The sequence below is a fragment of the Crocodylus siamensis genome, chromosome 6, assembly GCF_052110815.1.
Source record: "Crocodylus siamensis isolate JL-2025a chromosome 6, ASM5211081v1, whole genome shotgun sequence".
In the NCBI taxonomy this organism is placed as follows: Eukaryota; Metazoa; Chordata; order Crocodylia; family Crocodylidae; genus Crocodylus; species Crocodylus siamensis.
Window position 1 is genome coordinate 38033056 of NC_143400.1, and position 21347 is coordinate 38054402.

General features: G+C 42.7%; 1 protein-coding gene across 4 annotated transcripts in view; it reads left to right on the top strand.

Moving 5' to 3' along the window:
- Nucleotides 1-14412, top strand: part of SLC25A37 (solute carrier family 25 member 37) — a 56336-nt gene extending 41924 nt beyond the window's left edge. For 3 of the 4 annotated variants that reach the window (XM_090053469.1, XM_090053470.1, XM_090053468.1), the window contains 3 exons: nucleotides 5444-5672; nucleotides 6693-6749; nucleotides 9089-14412. In XM_090053469.1, the coding sequence (XP_089909595.1) occupies nucleotides 5450-5672; nucleotides 6693-6749; nucleotides 9089-9609 (801 nt within the window). In that variant the 5' untranslated portion in view covers nucleotides 5444-5449 and the 3' untranslated portion in view covers nucleotides 9610-14412. Of the gene's footprint in view, nucleotides 1-5443; nucleotides 5763-6692; nucleotides 6750-9088 lie in introns of those variants that run through there. The other variant, XM_090053471.1, reaches the window with a different exon arrangement.
- The last annotated feature ends 6935 nt before the right edge of the window (nucleotides 14413-21347 follow it).

Consider the following 21347-nt stretch of genomic DNA (forward strand, 5'->3'; position numbering starts at 1 on the left):
TATTGTGGGTGGGTCATGGGGGGTGAGTATAGGTTTGTGGGGGGCTGTGGGGAGGGAAAGGTGTGTGGGGTGGGGGGGGTGGATATGTGGGATGTGGGTGGGTACAGGGTTTATGGGGAGCAGTGTGTGAAGGGAGGGTAGCAGGGGTGGGAGTCTGCATGTATGGTGAGGTGTGCTTAAGAGACTCAACTTTCTCGCTCTTTCTGTCTCATTGCATGCACATACACCACACATGCACTCCTGGCCCTGGGGTACCAGCGATGCAGCCTGGGGCCATGTTGTGTTGAAGCAGTGAAAGCCAGGGCAGGCAGAGGCTTCCAGTGGTAGGGGGTCAGAGGTGGGACGGGGCCAAGCCAGCTTTGTTGGTGGCTTCTGCTGCCTTCCCCTGGGTCCTACTGCCACTGGCTCCTGGCATCTTTGACAGGCAGCCAGGAGCAGATAAACATTAATTTTTCTAAATTTTTTAGGGGCCCTACAGGCTGGATAGAATGGTCTGGCAGGCCGCATTCGGCCCACAGACCGTATTTTGCCCGCCCCGCCTTAAATTTAAAGTTAACTTGTAAAATAGTCCATTTTACCAGTTTTGCCCCTCTGTCTTGCTTCTTAAATCTCTCTCTTTTTAATTTGTCTGTTTTTCTGTCTTTGGAAAGACTGCACACTTTAACTCTAGTGCATGGCTGTGGTCCTAGAAGTGCTTACCTAGTGGCAGTTGTGTGCTAGCCCCGCTGGGACAGTTTGGGTTGTCTTCCCTCCGTGGGAAGGATTAAACTCTTAACTTTTATACAGTTGTGCCATTTGTGACTTTGCTCAGCACATATGTTGAAAAGCTGAAATGAAATGCCAGGTCCCCTGGAATCTAGTCTCCTCAGGTGACTTGTTGCATCAGATTTGTGGTGGCACGTGGGCTAGAAGAGACCTGCTGGCTGTTTTGCCACCTTTATAGGTTTGTTTTTTCCTTCTTCCCTGCACTACCTCTTAATCTTGGTGTCTGTGGTTTTTCCTGAATACAGTAATGCAGCCTGCAGGCGGGGAGTGGGGAGGAAGCATTGTACTCTCAGATTTGAGGGCAGTGATTGGCTTGCAGCTAGAGTAAGTACACTGCAGCTTGTTAAAGGGACTTGGACTAATACTAAAATTTAAGTAAAGATGGGGAAGATTGTGTGCCTTTCACTGTGCTTAGGTTATTACGCTTTCACTGAATCCTCTGGGGCCAATTAATACATTGCCACCTATATTTTTATTATTGTTATTGTTGTTCCTGCTGCTGTTTCTGTTTGTACACTTTCTGCTTTCCCTGGCATCTTTGTTCTGGAGTTGATTCAGGAATGTAGACTTTCCACTCGATGGAGTTGACACCACATCCAGTTAATCTTGAGGAGGGAGACTGTAAACAGCGTTGCTACGTTGTAATAGGCAGCAGATTAGCTGACTTCCCGGTTCTAGAACAGCGAGCAGGGAAGTTGCAGTATGCTTTGTCACAAGCCACTCCTCAGCTGCTGCTTTTCCCCGGCTTAAGTGTTGAGTTTAAGTTTGACCATACATGGCACAGTGTTTACTTACATAGTAAAAGCATGTGCTCTGACTTCAGCAAGGATTTCCTGCCTAATCTCTGAAAGTGTTTGGTTGTTAGTCCTCACTCTAAACTAGAGCATACAAAATATGCAGAAGTAATGGATAGCCCTTTAATAGAGAGATGTGAGCTTAGTTCCTGCTTCTGTCACAGGCACTAAAGGTGCAGACAGAAGTAGGGTTACGATACGTCTGGATTTTCCCAGACATGTCCTGTTTTTGGACCCTCCAGTCTCCGTCCAGGTGGTCTGTTTGGTTTTTTTAAACCTGAACCAGTGTCTGGGATTTGCTCTGCTCTGGTGGGAGCTGGGGGAGGGTGATTGGAGGCAGCAGGTGCACGTGCATCTGCATGCGCACATGCACATGTCTGACATGCAGCCAGGCAGGGGAGTGGGAACAGCCCTGGCAGACTCACGTGCATCTAGCTGTCGGGAGGAGGAAGGTTTGAGAGTCGGGGCTGGGGGACTGTCCAGAGGTGGCAGGGGTGTGCGGAGGGGATGGATGTATGAGGGGGTGGGTGCTTGCCAGCTGTAGGGGAAGCTGTCCATGTGGCAGGGGAGGTAGGGTGGGGGCAGGCACCTGCCCCTCCAGCAGGAGAAGAGGGCAGGGCAGCCCTTTGCAGGTGGCGGGGAGCTCTGTGACCAGGTCAGTGGCACTGGGACTGATGCCTGTGCATGTGGGGCTAGACTGGCTGGGAAACACTGTCCAGAGGGGCGTGTGGCCAAGCTGCCTGGTACTGTAGGTTGTGGGGAGCTGCAATACACCTGCCTTGCTCTCTAAGGGAGCTGAAAACCCCCCAGACTGAACTCCCTCTGCTCCCGTTTCCCCTTCCCATTCTGAAAACAGGAGAGGCTGGCAGCTCTGCAGACAAGTTACAAAAGACACTACATTTGGTAATGTCTTTATCTGATGCCTTATGCAATGAGTGGTCAAATTTTTGACCCAATTGGACATTTTTAAAGCTGTTTGCAGCCATGCACTTGTTTCATCACAGTTATGAACTGCTCTTGTTGGTAGATCAGGCGAAAATTGTCACTGCTGTCTGTACCCTATGTGTGGCTTTGGCCATGTGGCCTCACTGTCAACATGCGTAGAGGTAATTATTTGATAATTGCAGGCTGCATCAATAGAGGCCAAAAGTACCTGCTATCTGTGGTGAACAGAAGTGATGTTGGGAGGAGTAAAACTAGAAGCTTCATTGTGGTTTGTTAATTCCTCCACTCCTGTTTCTGTTTGCTCCTCTTCTAGGGGTGTTGCTGTCTGTTTATGGCATGTTAATTAGCGTGCTTTGCACAGACCACTGGCTTCTCTTGGTAAACCCAATCACTGCAATTTGCCAGCTGGCAAATCTGCTTCTCTCCTTTAATGGGTGTAATTCCTGTGCTATGTTTTCAGAGGATTTGCTGTAATAAAACAATTTGCTTGGATTAGCTTTTTATCTCTTTAATAAATAGTTATGTCTAAGTGGAGTTTGCTGTACTACCTTAGTAAGAAGTCCTGGATTTACAGCTTGCAGTCTTGGTCAGGAGTTCAGTGCACCAGCATAAAGGTGATGTCTCTTTCTGAAGGGCTGTAATACTTCATGAGGTCCAACCTATAATTGAACCAAAAATGTCGTCATCTTCAGCTAAGATCTAATAACCTGTGGTCTCAGACTATGCTCAGGAGGTGTGTTTTGCTGTGGTTGGAGCAGGATACTTGGATTTGGGAATGCTTTACAACTGTACATCAAGTTACTTTCATGATCTGGTAACATATAGGTCTGAACACTTTGGAAATGGAAGGTGCTGTAGGGAAAGGCACATCAGATGGATAGCACAGCTTTGCTGTTACTTCAAGCCACTCCAGGCCAGAAATAAAGCTTCCACTCCTTATTTTAGCTTAGCCCCTAAGACGCACCTGGTTCAAGTTTTTATACCAAACAGGACCTTAATGGTGTAATGCAAGGTGCGTTTTACTACTGTCAAACTTGAGTCTCAACTGACTCCTCTGTATAACAGCTTGTGGCAAGTGAAGTCCAGTTACAGTGTTTCTCACAGTAGGTATTCCCTGAGGCCCTGACTTTTTTACAAACAGGCATACAGGTTTCATTACACTGTATTCCCATATTTGCTTTTAGGAAAGTTTCTAAAATGAGCACAAACTTACCCACGCCAGGATATAATTTATACAGCCATTGTAGAAGTGAAGCTGTATTCCTAGTCTGCAAAACAAGTGGTCAGACTGCATATCTAAGGCAGAAAGCATTAACATACTTCAGAGATGCTTACTTTGCAAACCAGCTATCAAGATAATTAGTGTTACTAGGGGAGCATGGAGAGGTTAGAAAGCTCTTGTCTCCTGTGTCCATGAGGACTGACTTGGGCAAAATGGAGCAAGTCCATTGACTTTTTTTTTTTTTTCCTATGTGTCTTCAGAATCCATTTTATAGAGCTGCCTTATCCAAAGAGACTAACCTAGTCCAATCTCAGTTCCCCCCACTCCTCTGATGCATAGTTTTTCATGTGCTTGAAGGAGTGAGGCCTTAATGACTTGGGTATGTTTGCAAGTGGGTGTTCTGTTTTGACAAAAGCTTAGGTGATACCTAATGATTTCTGTGAGACTGACTTAACAGCATTCTTATTTCCTATAGCTACAACACTTTTCACGTGTGTTAAACACACTTCTCAGCGGCCTCGTGTCATATATTGTGTTCAAAATGTATAACGTGCTACCATTGTCAGATTAAATGTCATCAGTTGGGGAGAGCTGCAGCAGCAGAAACTTTTGTGTGAATGAAGAGATGAGGACTTCTTTGTCATGTTAGAAAATGAGCTTTCCATGAACCTCTGGAGAAACTTCTCGTTAAATGGTCACTGCAAAAGTATAATCCTCTCTTCCGAGGCAGCTTAAAGAATAATGTATGTTAGTCTTTTAACATCTAGATAAAATAGACTTCAGTCAACCCCACAAATCAGAAGCTGTTCCTGGCTTAGAAATGGATTGCTGACTTTTTTTCCCTTCCAGCTTTTCCTTTCTGCTGTTTCCAAAAGTAGGCGATTGGGTAGTTCTAACATACATTTGCTAGATTTGTTTCTTGTTCTGTAAACTCAGATGGTTATTGCTAACTCCACTCCGCTTCTGGAGGAGTCGCTTTGCACCAGTCTGTGATTTATAATTGTCTTGGACATAGAGTTGAAAATGAGAAGTATATTGCAACAGAATGAAATGAAAGCCCTGATTCTGCATTTCTTGTTCAAGCTACTGTCCGTGGTGAAGAAACATAGCCAGTTTGGCATGCAGTTGACTGCTCCTGAAAACATTACTTTCATGGCTCCACAGCTGTGCTGGGAGTATGTTATAATAGCTTTGATGTCACTGTGAAAGTATGGAGATATAACGTTTTATAGTGCAGCAAGCCCTGGCAGGCCAAGCAGTCTGCAGTCTGCATTCCTTTGCCCAAATGCTGACGCTTGTATTGTGCCAGCGTAAGGGATTTCTGCAGCTTTGGTGAAAGAGAGCAGGTAGCAGCTTGGGCTGCAGCATCCCCTGGTGGCATGCTCCCAGAGTGCCTGCAGCATTGACATGTACTACAGCTCAAGTGCGTTCAGTCTGAATCTGTGCTGCTTGGTTGGATGGCCTAAGACACTGGGGAAAAAAGGTGGAGATGAAGAAGCTCTGCCTCTTGCCCTATGCTAATATTGTTCTGCAAACTGGAGGGTGATGGCTGTTTGTATCCTCTGCCAGCACAGCTGTTGGGGAATAGAATCCTTTAGCTCTGTAACCAGGGGAGCACATGCTAGATTATAGGGTCCTTCCCAGTCTTAAGCTTGAGCAATGTGCCTGTTGCTTTCCAGGTGACTGACACGCTCATGCCTCTTGTTTTCTCTTGCAGACCAGAATGCAGAGCCTGCAGCCGGATCCCAAAGCCCAGTACAAGAGTGTGTATGGAGCCCTGAAGAGGATGGTGCTCACCGAGGGCTTCTGGAGGCCTTTACGTGGAATTAATGTCACCATGCTGGGAGCTGGCCCTGCCCACGCCATGTATTTTGCCTGCTATGAAAAAATGAAAAGGACTTTAAGTGACATTATTCAGCAAGGGGGAAACAGCCACCTGGCCAACGGTATCACACAAAAGTTTGCAACTAACAGCCCATCCCTTACCTGCTTCACACTCTTCATCCTTCTCTCTGCTCCTGAAAAGGAACCCTAGGGTAAACCAACACAGGCCTCCTGGAGTGCCTTTAACCTGGTGGCTGTCCCTGACAAGTACCTGAAGTAGAAATGCTTGTATTGGGCACAAGGTCTTGTTTGCACCAGGTGGCTTTTGACAGTGTTCATTTGAGTATACAGGCAGAACCCTCTTCGGGCAGTTTTTTATACTGGTATAAAAGTGTGTACATCAGAGTATTAATTGCTGGTTCCCCTATGACTTATACATGATATAATCATGCTCACACTAAGGCCTTCATTGTCTTGAGGACTGGTTTAGATGGACACCTTTTGATTGGGATAGTTTTGCCGATAAAACTTAAATGTTGCAGGCAAGGAGAAATAATTAGAGATACCATTCAGGCAATGAGAGATGCAGGGAGGGGGAGTGTGGAAATCTGTCTTAAGGAAGAGGGCTGTCACTGAAGAGATGCTCACTTTAGTGCTTAAGGAATAACAAAAGATACTAACTATGATAGATAAATACCTTATGTACTTTGAAAAATTGAAGCTAAGCTTGAGCCAACCCTGATCTATAGATGCATTCAACCAATTGTATCAGTTTGGATCTGATATTTTATGCTTATTTAGTTAAACTGATGTAACCTTTAGTATGGGTGAAGCTTAAAAATGTTTTGGGAGATGAGGAGGGATGCAGTACCCAGGCTGACCAAACTAAGATCCAATAATAGCCATACTCAGTTGCAGAAGATTGCTCCAAGCATATTTTATGGATGGATTCAGAGGATTTTATCAAACTTTTCCAGTCTCTCTTTTTCTTCTTTTTTTAATCTAGAGAGAGCATAGGTTGTTGCCAAACTTTGTGTTACTTGTTTTAAAATTGTGGCTTAGCTTTGTTCTAAGGTAGGCTCTGTCCCCTGTCAAGGACGGAATTGTGAAGGACGCTTCTTTTTTTTTTTCTTGTTTTGCAGGCATAGCTGGGAGCATGGCCACACTACTCCATGATGCAGTAATGAATCCAGCTGAAGGTAATGTCCTTGTGGAAGTGCAGCTGAAGTTGGGGAAGGGAATAAGGGTAGAAAACATGTTCAGATAGAGCACACTAGTTGAAATATGTAAACTAGACTCCTTATTGTCTACCACAGTAAGTTTACATGGAAAAGTTGAGATGACTTTATTCGATTTCAGGTGACCTGCTTGACCACATGGATTCCTAGCACATATTGTTCTGATGTTTATTAATGACAGCTCCTTTAAGCCAGCTGTATTAAAGAACAAGACATTCTCGCTGCCTTTGCAGCACTTATTTGATTAAAAGTAGGAAACCCTCTCCCTGAATCTACTGCTGTCCTCACTTATAAAATTTAAGTGGGAATCAAATTCAAGACATAAAAACAAATGTGTGCTAAAACACATTCTCTGGCAAATATAAGGGAAGAAATTCAACCTATGAGTGACTCTTGATAGAGTGGCTGTCTACATCTGTCTGTAATCATAACGTGCAGTATGATTGTGGGAAAATTTTTTAGGGCATTATACCTGGGTAGCTGTTAAAGGCTTTATTAGTTCATTAATGATATTTAAACAGTATTGCTCTAAAACCTAATATCTTGTTAATAGACAGGAAAACCCTATTTAAACGTTTATATTGTTCCTCTGGTCATCCAAAAGACCCTACACTTGAAAACAGTATAGGTAAACCTGTTGCCAGGTTGTTATACTTTGAAGTCTTTTGCTTCAACTAACATAATTCACTGGAGTGACTATAGGGGTCTCCTTGTTGCTATTCTTTACTCTCAGAAAACATTTTGGAATTGCCTGCTATTACTTTTGAGAGACTATCCATTTTAAAGTAGATTTCTAGGTATTTTATTCTGCCACTCATAAAATAAGCCAAGGTGTCTTAAAACTAACTACACCTGAAAAGTCTATCACTTTTACTGGCTGACTGTTCAGTTGACCTCTGATTGCATGTTGTGACACAGGTTTCCCTTATTTTATGCTGTACATGCATTCCTGGAAAACTGCATGTAACTTGCATTTGCATAAAGGGAACTCACTTTACAATGCAACAGAGAGAAGTTCCAAGACCTCGACTTTACTGACTCCCCCAGACACATTTCTACCACCTTTACAAGACAGTTTTGGTACTTGCCAACAGCAGACAGTACAGATAAGCACAGGGTGCTGGTGGTGAATGTTTAGCTGACACAAAAAGAGGGTGGCGAAGGGTGTTAGTGAAGTTCTCTTGCGCTTCGTTGATGAGCCAGGGAGAGGGGTAGGAGATAAGCTAGTGGGACACCTAGAAGCCATAATGGCAACTACAGAAACACATCGCAGACAACAAGCGAGGAGTACACATCCACATAGGAGACTATTTGGTGCGCATCACTCCCCCAATGCACTGTACAAAGCAGATGACTGCGGGCTTCCACCACACCAATCGCATGAGAGTGAATTTACCTTGCATACAACAAATCTTTGGTATAAAAAGGGTCATCACATAAGAGCAAGTTCACGCATACAGAACCCCCATAAAGAGAAGGAAATCTGTATATTCTGCACAAAAGTGGTAGAATCCTTAAGTTGGAATTGCAGCAGGGGAAAAAAAGCATCCTGAGCCTTCCACAAATGCTGATGCTTTCCCAAGTATTCTGGGAAATAATCTAGGTCAACTAAACCAGTATTTTTATTTTTTCTCATCCCTCCATCTGTTTCTGTTTGGATAGTGATGAGAGAGGAGTACAAAGTGATTCTTAAATGGACTTAAAAGATACAGCAGTGGGAGTGGGGGAGAATTTACTTATGAAATCTTTTAGGAGAGAAATTCTCTGAGAATTTGGAGAATTTCAAGACTTGAAGTATGTGTGGGGGGGGAAATCCACCACTTAAACAGTGGGATTGAAAATAATGATGTGAAGAGCAGGCACTGCTTAGTGATGGTCTAGAACCTGGGATTAGGAGCCATATGTTTATAGGTTCTAGACTCAGTGCTGACACTTGCTTGGAATAGACCTGGGCTCGGGTGACTTGTGACTCAATGATGTTTGCACTGAAATGAACGGAAGCATTTCTCTGGACTTCAGATGGCAGGGTCAGCTGTGTAAACCTTGTCCTCCCTCTCTCCTTCCTAAAATGAGAACAATGTCACCTTTCTGTAAAACTGTTTTGAATTGCATTAATGCTGCCAGTGATTGAAGGTTTTAGATTAGGCAAGAAATACAGCATGGTTGGGTGGGTTGGGATGTCCTGGATTACTCTAACTGTATCCAATTGGTTTGTCTCTTGTCCCATTGGGTACCTCTGCCTCCCATCTGGTGTTACCCATTTGGTGTTCACACCCTCCAATGGCCTCTTGCTGAACCAGTGGTGAAGCAGCGGATGCAGATGTACAACTCTCCTTACAAATCTGTTTTGGACTGCATCAGGACAGTGCACAGGACGGAAGGGTTTGGTGCCTTCTACCGGAGTTATACCACACAGCTCACCATGAATGTGCCCTTCCAAGCCATTCATTTCATCATGTACGAAATCACGCAAGAGAAAATCAACCCCCGTCGAGAGTATAACCCTCGCTCACACATTCTCTCTGGTGCCATTGCTGGGGCAGTGGCTGCTGCTGCCACCACCCCCCTCGATGTCTGCAAGACATTGCTAAACACTCAGGAAAACATGGCACTGAGTTCACTAAACATCAGTGGACACCTCTCGGGAATGGTGAATGCCTTCAGGACTGTGTATCAGCTTGGTGGTATCCCAGCGTATTTCAGAGGAGTGCAGGCTCGTGTCATTTACCAGATGCCTTCTACCGCCATCGCGTGGTCAGTGTATGAATTCTTCAAGTACATCATTACCAAGCACAAGCTGGAAAAGAGAAGCCCCTACTGAAGGACGTGGCGGGAGTGAACCCAGGCTTCACAAGTCGTTTTATATAGAAGCTCCATGATTCTCTCCTCTTTTGAACATGCCAAATCCTGGTGGATTCACAACTGAATTTCACTTTTCTCTCTCAAAGGGAGGGATGAAGTGGTCACCGGAGAAATTTGGCTCCTGTGTCCCTAGAATCAAATTGTCCAGAGACTTTTTGTAATATAAATATATATTTATAACTTTATTTTTGAAAAAGTAAAATCGCTAGCAACTGGGGTTTCTTTCCCTCTGAACAAAGTCTAAGATGTAAGGTTACCACATCACCATCGAGCTTAGACTGTTCAGGGGGCAGGGAAGAAATAGCATTGATGTTTTTGTTGCTAAGAAAGTAAATATCCTGTCACATATCAAATTTTTATATAAAACTTTAATATAGAATAGATGGAAAATTCTTATCCTTTATTTTTCTACATAAGAACTTTTGGGTTTTATTAATAAGACCACAGCTTGTGGCTGAGCTGTTTAAAAAAGGGCTGAATTCTTTCATTGTAACACGTAAGGAAAAATGACAAAGCTGCTTCATTTTTTTTAAAGCCAGAATGGCTTTATTATTGGCAGCATTGAGCCCAAAACAGCAGCCAGGGTTTTAATTTGGGTTCTGTGATGACTCCAGTTTTTTGGTGCCTGCTTGAGACCCCTCAAGTCGGGTGGCCAAAATTACCGGCTCTTCTTGGGAAGAATCTTCATCTATTCCGTGTTTTTTAGCTAGTTGTTGACAGCTTAAGATTTCTACCGTAAGGATGAGTATTTTTAGAGAATGCTTAACAATTTTGCTTAAAAGTACACTTCTCTGGCATTCTAAGGTTTTATCACTTCGTTATTTATTCATGGACTTATTTCCTGAGAAGGCCCTGAGCCTGCTTACATGAATAGCTGTCCACACGGCTAGTTCCAACTTTCTTTCACATTGATAAAGTTGCTCCCACGCACATGTATGCCAGAGCAGAACATCTGTTTACAGTTTCATAAAGCAGCTTGGGTTGAGTGGTAAAAGGAACATATTGACAGCACAAAGACGAAAGGCCTTGGAAAAAATGAAAGCCTTAACTAGGAGAACTGCAAATCGCAATCTTTTAAAATTGAAGCAAACAGCAGTGGCTTGCTGAAGTCCAATTGAAGGGCCCTAAGAAAAATCTCAAAGCCTAGTAGCTTCAAGTGCGCTTGAGATTTTTTGTTTCCTTTTGGTTTTTTGCTTGCTGCTATGAAATCCTCTGCTTTGGTCTGCGCTTCGTAGAAAGCTCTGCCCATTCAAAAAAAAAAGGACACTTTATCCTTCGGTCCTTTCCGTAGGCTTTTTTGCAAGCTGGATTTGTGGATGACTCATCTCCGCTTAGTCTCCATACCTCATCGTCATGTCTACTCAGTTGTTTACAAAGTGTAGCTCCTGTGCTTGAGGCTAGGAAAAACCATTTTATTTTAGAGTGTTTGTTTTTCCTCCTTCAAACTGACCAACGATGTGAATAGAGTGGCTGAATTTTAAAAGCAACACTTGGTCAAAAGTTCTCTAAATTCAGTGCAATAGACTGCAGAGGAGGGAAACTTTTGAGTACCTGAAGAGCAGGTTTGCTGAACTACAGATAGTTTATAATGACGCTAACCACCTCATCTAGCCAGATGGCTAGCCAGCAATTAACTATTTGAAGGATTTCTTCCCCCCCCCACCTTTGGTAGGCAAATACATGGAACTTAATAGTTACGCTCTTCAGTGGGACGCCAATTGAGAAATCTCATCTATCTCAACTTTTTTTTTTCTACTCGCTAACAAAAATTAACACTCGAATGAGTGATAATGCTTCAATTTTTTTAGTTTGCTTTTTTTCCTTTTTTTTGCAGTTGGCAATTCTAGTAATTTCCTCCTTTCTCCTGTGGTTTGTGTGGATCTTTTGAATGGCAACATGAGAGTCCTTTTAAAGGGAAAGAGGGAAGTATGATTTAAAGCCACAAGTTGACAGACAGTCTGGGAGAAGGCACAGCACTTGGAACTGCTCTAATTAACACATGAAATTGGAGCTGGGTGTCTGTCTAACCTCATATTTAAGTTTGTCATGTATCTTTTATACCAGTTAGTTCTGGTTTTCTTGCTCATATGGAAAAGGTAAAGTTTTGCCAGTGTAACATGCTTTTTAATATTTTTGGTGTGATATTTTTATATAAAATACAACTAACTTTTTTTTATGAACAATTGCCACATATTTGGTGCATTTCAATTAAGGTGTTTGAGAGAAACTGGCAGGCAAGTACTCCACTAGGCACTGGCTTTCATGTAATCTCACAGGACACTAAGGCACAGCTAATTAGTTGGTAGACCAGTACTTGGAGAAATTAAATCCCCATATATTCCCTTGAAAAGGAAATTTATATGCACCTTGTAAAAATCGTTCCTTCCCAACTGAAAAGGATTTTTAAAATGATCAACGCAGGTCTTTGACGAGCTTGAATTATTATTTCGCATCATGGACTGAATAACGTGCCACCTCCAGGTTACTGCCATTATATAGCACTTGAAATGTTTCATAGTTGTCTCCTGAGACTAGGTGCTCAGCATGTGAGCTTGTAAAGAGTTTTATGCTGAAGTTTTGAAAGGATTTGGAAAACCCAGTGTCCTCTTAAAATTTGGTAGAAAGGGGCGGTTTGGGGGGGGGCAGCAGGTTTGGTAACTTTGGAAGTTTCATTCCAAATTCTTAAATGATGCAAGAAGAAACTAGGGGTTGCATCATGAATGAAGGGGGAAACTATCATATAAATAGCTTATTTCTATTGAGGTAAGCCTGCCAACATGTAGAAATAGCCAGCTTTCTGGAAATCAAATCTCGGGTTCTTAAAGTCCTCACGCTAAGTTGTGTCAATGAAAAATTAGTTACCATTAACTTTTTTCATTGGAAGAGTTATTTAATGGATGAGTTGCCTTTAAGAGGCACCGCCTTCAGTTCATAGCACTTGATAAGAATCTGGGATTTGTAAACTTTGAAACTTTTTTATTACGGTTCTGTTTCAAAGATGGTATAAAAGCAGTTAGCCTCCCCCCCCTCCCCAATTCCAGTAATCCAAAGGTATTTCTCTGTAGATCTTCCGATTGCATGAAATGATTACTTGTAGCAAGGATCATGTCAGAATAAGTGGTTGGGATTTTTTTCCCCAGAGATATATAAATGGTTTATCTGTTCAAGTCCTTTTACATGAGGATGTATTCATCTCTGTTCAGCTTTGTGGTATAGCTGTTACCCCTGAAGAGAGGCTATGCCAGTGTCGGGAGAAACTGGATTTTCTTCTGGCCACCTATCCTAAAGTTTCATATGGATGTTGCAAATCGGAAGGCAACAGGAAATTGCTTGTGGACTGGGAAAGTGAAGAAGAACTGGTACCTATTGGGAACGGGGACGAGGTGTGGAGGGCAGGGGAAGAAATTTCTAATAGGTTGTACTTTATTCTGGAAAGTCACTTGAGCCCGGTAACCTGGAGCTGCACGTATATCTTGTTTTTAGCCTCACTTTTTCAAAGCATTACTTTAAAATGAGACTGCTAGGCTATATTGGGTTCTAAGTAAGCAGGAAAATTATAGCTGTAGAGTAAGACCAGGTAACATACCTGTCTTCAGTGTGAACTCTTCAGCGTCTGGAACTCCACCGCTTAAATACTGAACTAACCTGCATTATTTTGAATAGTTACATGGGTTTTTGTCCCTTTCAACTTCTTAGCTTTAATCCTGCTGATGACTTTGGCCTGGCCAGTTTAGGTTGATCCTGCAATCTTTAGGGTTAGTGGCAAAGCTTCTATTGACTAAGTGCTGAAAGATAAGACATCAGGGATCAGTCTGTACTGCCTTCAGCGAGGGTCTGAACAAGTCACCGAGGAGTAAACCACACCTCCTCGTAATGTGCTCAGACCTGCAAATTTATGGAGTAGACAAGAGCCTGAGTGTTACTTCATGCACTCTGGGCCTCAGCTGTTGACTGCAAATCTGCGAGTGAGTGGGGTTCATTTTTGGTAACGCTCCCCAATGGTCTCAGGATGCAGCAAGGCCCCAGATGGCCAGATTTACCTAGTTTGGTACTGGGACTTGGACCATGCTTTCAGATGGTTCTGTTAGTCTTTAGGCATCAGTATAATTTTTCAAGACTACTGAGAGTTTGCATGTCAAGTGTATTACCCTTGAATATCGGACCGCTGTAATAGAGACAAGGTGAGCTCTTGCACAGAACTGAAGTTGTTGTCAAGCACTTGAAAATCTAGGACTAACCCTGTGTAATCTTCTGTATTTTATAATCAAAAGCAGACCAATAGTTTAAGGGTGGAAAGGGAACATCCTAAAGCCTTGCCTAGTTTTCCTTTTATTGCAGGAATTGTAACGTAGCTCTTGTTTACTCCAGCTTGAACTGCTGGATCTCCAGGTTAAAGCATCTTCACCAAAGTTATGTAGAGTAGTATCTCATTTAGGAGAAAACTGAGAAAGTGCTCGTTTGTTCTGCCAACAACTTCCTGTTGAATTTTAAACTTTGTATGTGAAACACATGTATTGCTGCTTTGTCTGCAACAAACGCACATATTTTTTTTTTAAGGGAGATGAGTGTTAAATATTGTTTTTGTTTTAAGTTGGTATCTGCAGTTTTTAAAACTGCATTTCTGCCTTTCTTGGAATTTTAAATAGTACTTTTTTTAAAGAGAACATATATTTAACATTGCAGAAAAATTGGTTTCTGAAATGCTGCTACAGTCATAACACTGGAGCTCAAGGAATAAAATGTTTGATCTTTGTCCTTGTAAGACTTGTGTGTGTTTGTTTGTTAACTTTATTTTGGAGAAGTGTTGAGGGCTTAAGAAGGAGGGTTGGAAGGGTTTTGCCAGAAGGGAGGGAAAAAGCTAAAATTTTACCTATGTGTAGAAATACTTGTAGCTAGTAAATACAATACTTCCTTGCATTTACAATTATTTGTAAAGTAATTTACACTCATTCAAGAATAATACTGAAGAGATGAATGACTCCTTTTCCAGGAAGAGTGAGTTTGGCAGGGATTGTTTAGCCTTTGAAATCAACAAATACAGAATTGTTGGCTTATTCAGTAATGTTTTTTCCATTACAAAACTGATAGAAACTTAAAATTCCTCCTTAGCTGAAATGTTTGGGTTTTTCCTCCTTTCAGAGTAATGCCCAATATTCTTAACTGTGTGTCTGTTGGGTTTTTCTTAGTATTTATGGAATTGAGTAATACAAGATTCTGTCTTGGTCATGTACACTCAGCATTAACACATTATTGGTTTGTGTTATGTTTAGCTTCAAATGTTATACTTGTGTAAATTATTCTTGTTGGTTTTGTTTTTCTCTTCCTCTTCTCCCCCCCCCTCCCAAAAAGGCAACTTTATGTATTTAGAACCACCATGCCAATCTGTTTTCACCCCCTCTTTCAGCTTTCGGAGATTTCGGGTGCACTTGCATTGCATCCAAGTTTGTGTCTGGTTCCATGGAAGTTATAAACTTGTTGGACTCTAAGGTGAAATTTGTATAATCAAGAGCTGGGTCTTTTGGAAACCAGTATAAACTTGGAAAAAGACTTGGTAATGCTATACAGCTCAGGCCATTCACTTAAGAGTGCAATTTTCTATCCTCGCTGAGACGGTCTGCTCCCAGTTATTGCCACAGGGTGGCAGCTTGCAGACACTTTTGGTTTCTGACTGGCTCTACCTGCAGTTCTGTTTCAGTCTCGTTTTTAAATTACCATTCAAGCAGATATTGTTTTTGGCAGCAGAGCTGACTGTTACTGCCAAACTCTGATCTCTCTCTCTCTCTCTCTTAGAAGTCTGCAGACTGTTGTTCTGAGGATCAATGGTGGGCCAGCATTTTAGCTAGTATCCAATCTTGTGTGCCTCCCTCAATATTGTCATGAAAAGAACACCCCTCCAAATCTGTGTAGGTTGGTGAAAGAAGAGCTGCTCACCTTCTGCTGATGGTGAGTCTGGCAGAGCTGAAGCCCTGTGTGTAGTCAGTCTTCCTCTCTAGCTACTTGTAAAGGTGGCTGTATCTGATTCTTCCTTGTCCTTTCCTCACATTAATTCTGATCATTCTTGTCCCTGAAAATGTTTTCCTGGGAGGTGTGTGCTTGTAGCTCAAATCTAGCTTTTTGATGAGTCCTATAGACAGTATTCTTTGTCTTAAAGTTGTTATAAGGCTTCAGGTACTGAAGGACTGCACTATTCCCTGGACTCTGCAGACTTCAGGTCTGTGCTAATATCCTCAAACAGAAATACCAAATTAAGAACTGAGGTATGTAATTACTTACTTCTCAACTACAGCTGCAGGTTTCATATGAAACAGTATCACAGCTTACTGAAAATGCATGGAAGATGGATGCTGCATGGGCAGAAGTCTCATGGATGTAGAAGTGAGTATAAGGATCGAAGTTCAGCCCAGTCTGAGGTGACTGCTTGGGCTATGTCGATTTAAAGGTATTCTGGTGTCTGTATGCAGTGTCACAAGAGAGGGCTGTGGCCAACATTGTGCCTGATCACCTCTGCTTCCCCTAACTCATGACCAGGCAGCCTCTCAGACCTGGGTCAAATGGATGCAGCTTTCAGTCTTAGCCCAGAGCAAGACTTGCACTTGTACTTTTAAATGGTAGCAAAATGCCTTAATGGTTCTGCTGCCACACATTTATTATAGCCCAGGGTAAGCCCTAGCTGAGAGGGTCTGCCAAAACACCTTACCCCAATCCTGTGGTGTGGTATGGTGTCCTGCTACTGCTGCTGGTGTTGGGATTCTTTCACCTCATGCACGAGAAGCAGTGCAGGGGTGGAGCTTTGCAAGTGAAGCATAGGAATGGCGCTACTCTGCTTGTTCAGGATCCTACCTCTAACAGTGACCACTAAGAGATGCAAACTGCATTCATCGGCTTTCAATATTAATGGAATGGTTTAGTACTTGCATGAGAAACTTCCAAGGAACACCTACTCTTCCTAGGTGTGATGTTGTGTTTGAGTAGGAGGATGTTTTCACCACTGAAAGGGTGTTATTCTGGTCGTCTTGAAGTCCTAATACTGGAAGGAAGGAAGAAAGTCCTGCCTTGGTTTTGCAAGAGGAATCCTGACAGCTTGCCCAAATTCTGTTTTGGGTAATTCTGAAGACCTCGCTTCTTCCTGCCTCGTTGGTGGAAACGCACTTAATTACCTGAGCTCCTCTCTCTAGCGAAGGCCATTTTGGCAGGGTTGTAGAATCCTTGTTTTTTAGTAGGAATAATGTCAACTGCATCTGCTATGTATTGCCATCTCCTCCAGAATTTACTGTCTCTGGGGGATCCCCAGGAATGGCCTCATATGATTTTGACAAGGAGATCAAGTGTAATTTGTTACCTTTTAGTTTTGTCTAGAAAATGACAGATTTGAAATAGATGCTAATCCCCCAGGTATGTATGCTCCAGCAGTATAACTTGTTAATGCCACTTGCACTGTGCTGCTATTAAGCAAGCTACCCAAGACATAAAGATTAATTTCTGGTTGTCATACCTAGAGTCCTTTTGAGAGACGCTAATTCTCTCCTACCATTCAACATGTGTCAAGTTGTCATGCTAAAAGGAACAGAGTCAATTCTTGACTGCAGCTCTGATGTAAACAGTGGACTGTTGCTCAATTAGTGTGCACCAGGTGCTCGACTTCTGAGACCCTCAAGCAAAGCAGAGGAGGTCTGGTCACATTTCACCCCTTTATCTCCTGCTGCACTAAAGGTTGAGTTTTGATCTCTGGGTCTATTGCAGATCAGCCCATGTTTTTGGAGGGCAAGAACTTGCAAAGGAGGCAAAGCTAGAAGTTGGCAAATGCTGTACAATCTGCTTTTTTTAAAGTCCTTTTCAGGTAGTCTGACACCTTCTGGAATTCAATATTGCATTCAACCTTTACAATCCAATATCACGTTCAACTCACTGTGCCCCACCAGTCCTTTTACCCCAAACAAGGCAGCTGAAACAGAAAAAGGAAAATAAGAGAATTAAAAAAATAAAGTCCCCTTAACCTTTTGCATTTATTTTACCCCCATAAGGGAGGTGAACCTGAGAGCACACAGTCTTTCCTAGGAGCCTTGTTGCTTTTGATTTTTATGGGGAAAATGCTCAGATATTGCAGGGATGGGCTACAGTACAAAATACAAAGACAGACAGATAATCAGCAAGTATCAATCATCTTATGGCTTCCATGCATGTCAGAAAATGTTCAAAGCCCAGGCAGAGTCTCAGACATTCAAGACTGGAGATTGCGGGGGGGGGGGGGGGAGGGCACTATGATGCTATCTGGACCCTTTCTCTGTGGGGCAAATTGCAGGCTTGTATCTCAAGGTTCACTTTTTTATATATGCTTTGTCCTTTTATGTGGCTCTTGTGAAAGACTAGAAGCATTTCTTTGCGGAGACTTTTTCAGAGAAAAAACTCAGGGTTAACAAATGCATTTTCTGATACGTAACTTTTGGTTCCCTTTTTATTTTCTGTCTCTCTATGACCCAAGGTACTGTGCTGGAATGAGAATCCTACAAAACAATGTCTGGTGATGTTTAGTCGGACACTGTACTTAAACTCATATTGTTGGTTGTGTTTCCACTCCCCTATCTTCCCCTGTGTGTTTTGTGTTATCTCCTGTCAAAAGTATCAGGAATGCATTGCAACTGGAGATGTTATGTATTAACAAACACTTTAATAGTTGGATGGCCATCAGTAGTAGACCGAGTGTTAATTATGGCAAGATCAAACTGCTTTAGTCTATTCTGACAGAATAGAATCAACTAGGATGAGATTTATAAACAGGAATTAGTACACTTGCACACAGGTACAAGGGAGTTTGAGCCCGTGTGCAACCTAATGCCCTGATCTATCTTCTCATAATTTCCCATAGCTAATTCTACATTGCACCCAAAGCCATTGTAACGTGACATGACTCCGCTGCTGCAGGAATTGCAGGGTGGAGCTGTGTGCTTTGCAGGAGACGCCGGCAAATAGGTGCCAAGTGGAATGTGGCCTGAAAATTTACAGGCTTAATTCCTATCTACAGTGAGGCTTTTGCACGTGGTTAGACAGGGAAAAGAGGGCTTAAAGCAAGTATAAATATTGGGGGCTGTTAGAAGTACGAGGTGCAGTCCTAGAACTCTAGAATAGAAAGATCTAAGATGCATCGTGTTCATGAGGGACTAGATGGAGGAATAAAAGGTAATTGCCATCCAAGAAAAACTGCTCCCTCAATAATCCTTGATCCTTTGCTAGTGCTCCCAGTCTAATGATTCCAGAGCACTGAAACATCAGTGCAGATCCCCAGTGGTTATAAAGTGGCACACTGGTGCTTTTTCTCTGAGAGCCTTCCCATTAATGAGGGTAGCTTTCACTTTCAGTAGCAGAATAGTTTTATAGAAAAGTGGGAGAAGGGAAGGTATCTATCTAGAGGTGACTGTGCAGCCAGAAACAATGTACCTGTCCCACAGAAGTCAGTGACGGAGCCAAGAATAAAATGGGGTCCCCAGACTTGCTGTGATGTTTTAAACACTTGCTGGTTTTGCTCTCTGGCTGACAATCCCTAGGATCATTAACAAAGAAGTTGCATGCTGAGGCCTGCAGCTCAAGGCCCCTTTTGTATCAATAAGGCAACATTACCAGAGTGCACTGGCAGCAAAAGGGGCTGCATGAGTGACGAGTCTTATTTGTGTTGCTGTTCTCATGAGACAGCCAAGCAGGCACACTGTAAGGCCCTGCCTGCAGGAAGCAGCAGTTTCCCGAGTAGAATTATAACATGCATTGACATCTCTGTTTTGAGACTTGCACAGCCTTTTTACAGAGAAAATAATGATGGCCTTCACCTCTTCCAAGATCTTATGTTTAAAGAAGCTACAAGCATCGAACAAAACAGACTCGCCCACCACATCTGGCTGCTACCTTTTGGTTTCATCTGTCATGTGCTCAGGATACTTCTCTTCTCCATATCCCTGTCTCTCCATCTGTAAAATGGGGATTGCAATTTTGGTTTTCCTTTGTAAGGTGTTTGGGGACACATGATTTTGGTGTTACTACCGGGCATAACATAATGATCCATAAGACAAAGAGTCCAAGCAGTGTTCTGATACGACGTTCATGCTGCCAGTTTTGTTTAAGGCATTAAGAGGAAAAAGAGAAAATCAGAGTAGACGGAGAAGGAACTGAAATGCAGGGCGAGAGACTTAGACTCGGCACTGAGCGGGATCGCCTCTTCTCCTCTATTACTGTACTCTGAACACCTCCAAAACTGAACACCCCGTTGGGAGCTGGGGCAGTCTTAACCCTATTTTACAGAGGAAGACCTAATGTACACAACAGTTAAATGACCTGCCTGCGGCCAAACGGAGAGTCTGTGGCAGAGCACTGAATTAAACCCAAGTCTTGAGTTTCAGCCTAGGATTCCAAACTCTGAACTATTTTTCCATCTCGGCAATGAAGGCTATATTGTAGGCCATACTTGTAAGTATAGAGATTAGACTGGAGCACTTAAGAATACACAGCAAAGCAAATTCTTGCACTAAATGGGGTATGATGAGCCCATGTAACTTTCTGAGATTTCTTTAACTCTAGGACACTGATGCAGTGTTTGAGTGAGTAGTTCTGCAAAAGTGTGAAGAGGAAATTGCTTGTATCAAAATCATCCCAGAGAGGAACATAGGGAAAAGGCAAATGCTGAGATTTATGATAAATTCAGTGGAGTAACCAGAGCTTCCCATAAATGAGAAGCAAACTGTTTATCTACATATGGTAAGGGCATTTTCTCTTGAGAACAAGAAGCACTCAGAAGAACAAAGTCCCTAAAGCTATATGGAGTTTTATTTTTCCAGTGTGCATCGTGTTTTTCAACACTACTCCTTGAATCCATTGATCCTATTATCAAACTGTTTCCATACCTATTCAGTGGAATTAGCCTGCACAGAAATTTCCCTTCTTCCATCGTCCAAATCATGTGCGTTGTGAATACTTCTGCTGCCTCAATCCACTGAAAAAGCCAGGCATTTCACATCATGTGGTCTAACTTAAAAAGTAGATTAAACCCTTCTAATTTGGCTGCCTGAAGTCAATCTCTTAACTCTCTAGGTACTTCAACCATAGCAGACTGAGGCTCAGAGGTACTCTGGTTTGATCATTTGGGCCAGGTGTCAGCATATTGCTAATGCAGAAGTGTAGGCTGCCTGAGGAGCAGAATCCAGCAGGGGAGAGGAACTGGGTAGTGGCAAGTTATCCAAAAGCTTGAGAACAAATAAGACTGCTGGTATGTTGAGATCCCTATTTAGCATGCTGATGAAGTTTGTCTCATTGTTTCCTTCTCCTCCACTGATGTGTTTCCATCCATCCGCTGTCACTTTTCTTTTATGCTCTTTGGGGTAGGGACTGTCTCTTTTGCTTGTGCTTGTACATAAGGGTGTATAGCACTTGGAAAGCTAAACCAGGAGCTAGTGGGAGTTTGGCACTCAGTCCAGTTCTGCTATAAAGCCTGGCTTTCAGGAGTGGGCATGCATGTTACTCTACATTGTGCCCACTATTATCTGTCTGCTGAGTGACACAGACTTTGCAGCTCATCAGTCTTGGAGGACCCTATGCAAACCCATGATGCAAAGGGCTGTCCAACCACTGCTTCACCTTTCTGTGCCGTGAATAAACACCAGTTATCCGAAGCAGAAAATACATTGCTCATTGACGGCTTCATCTTGCTGCTGAGAGGGC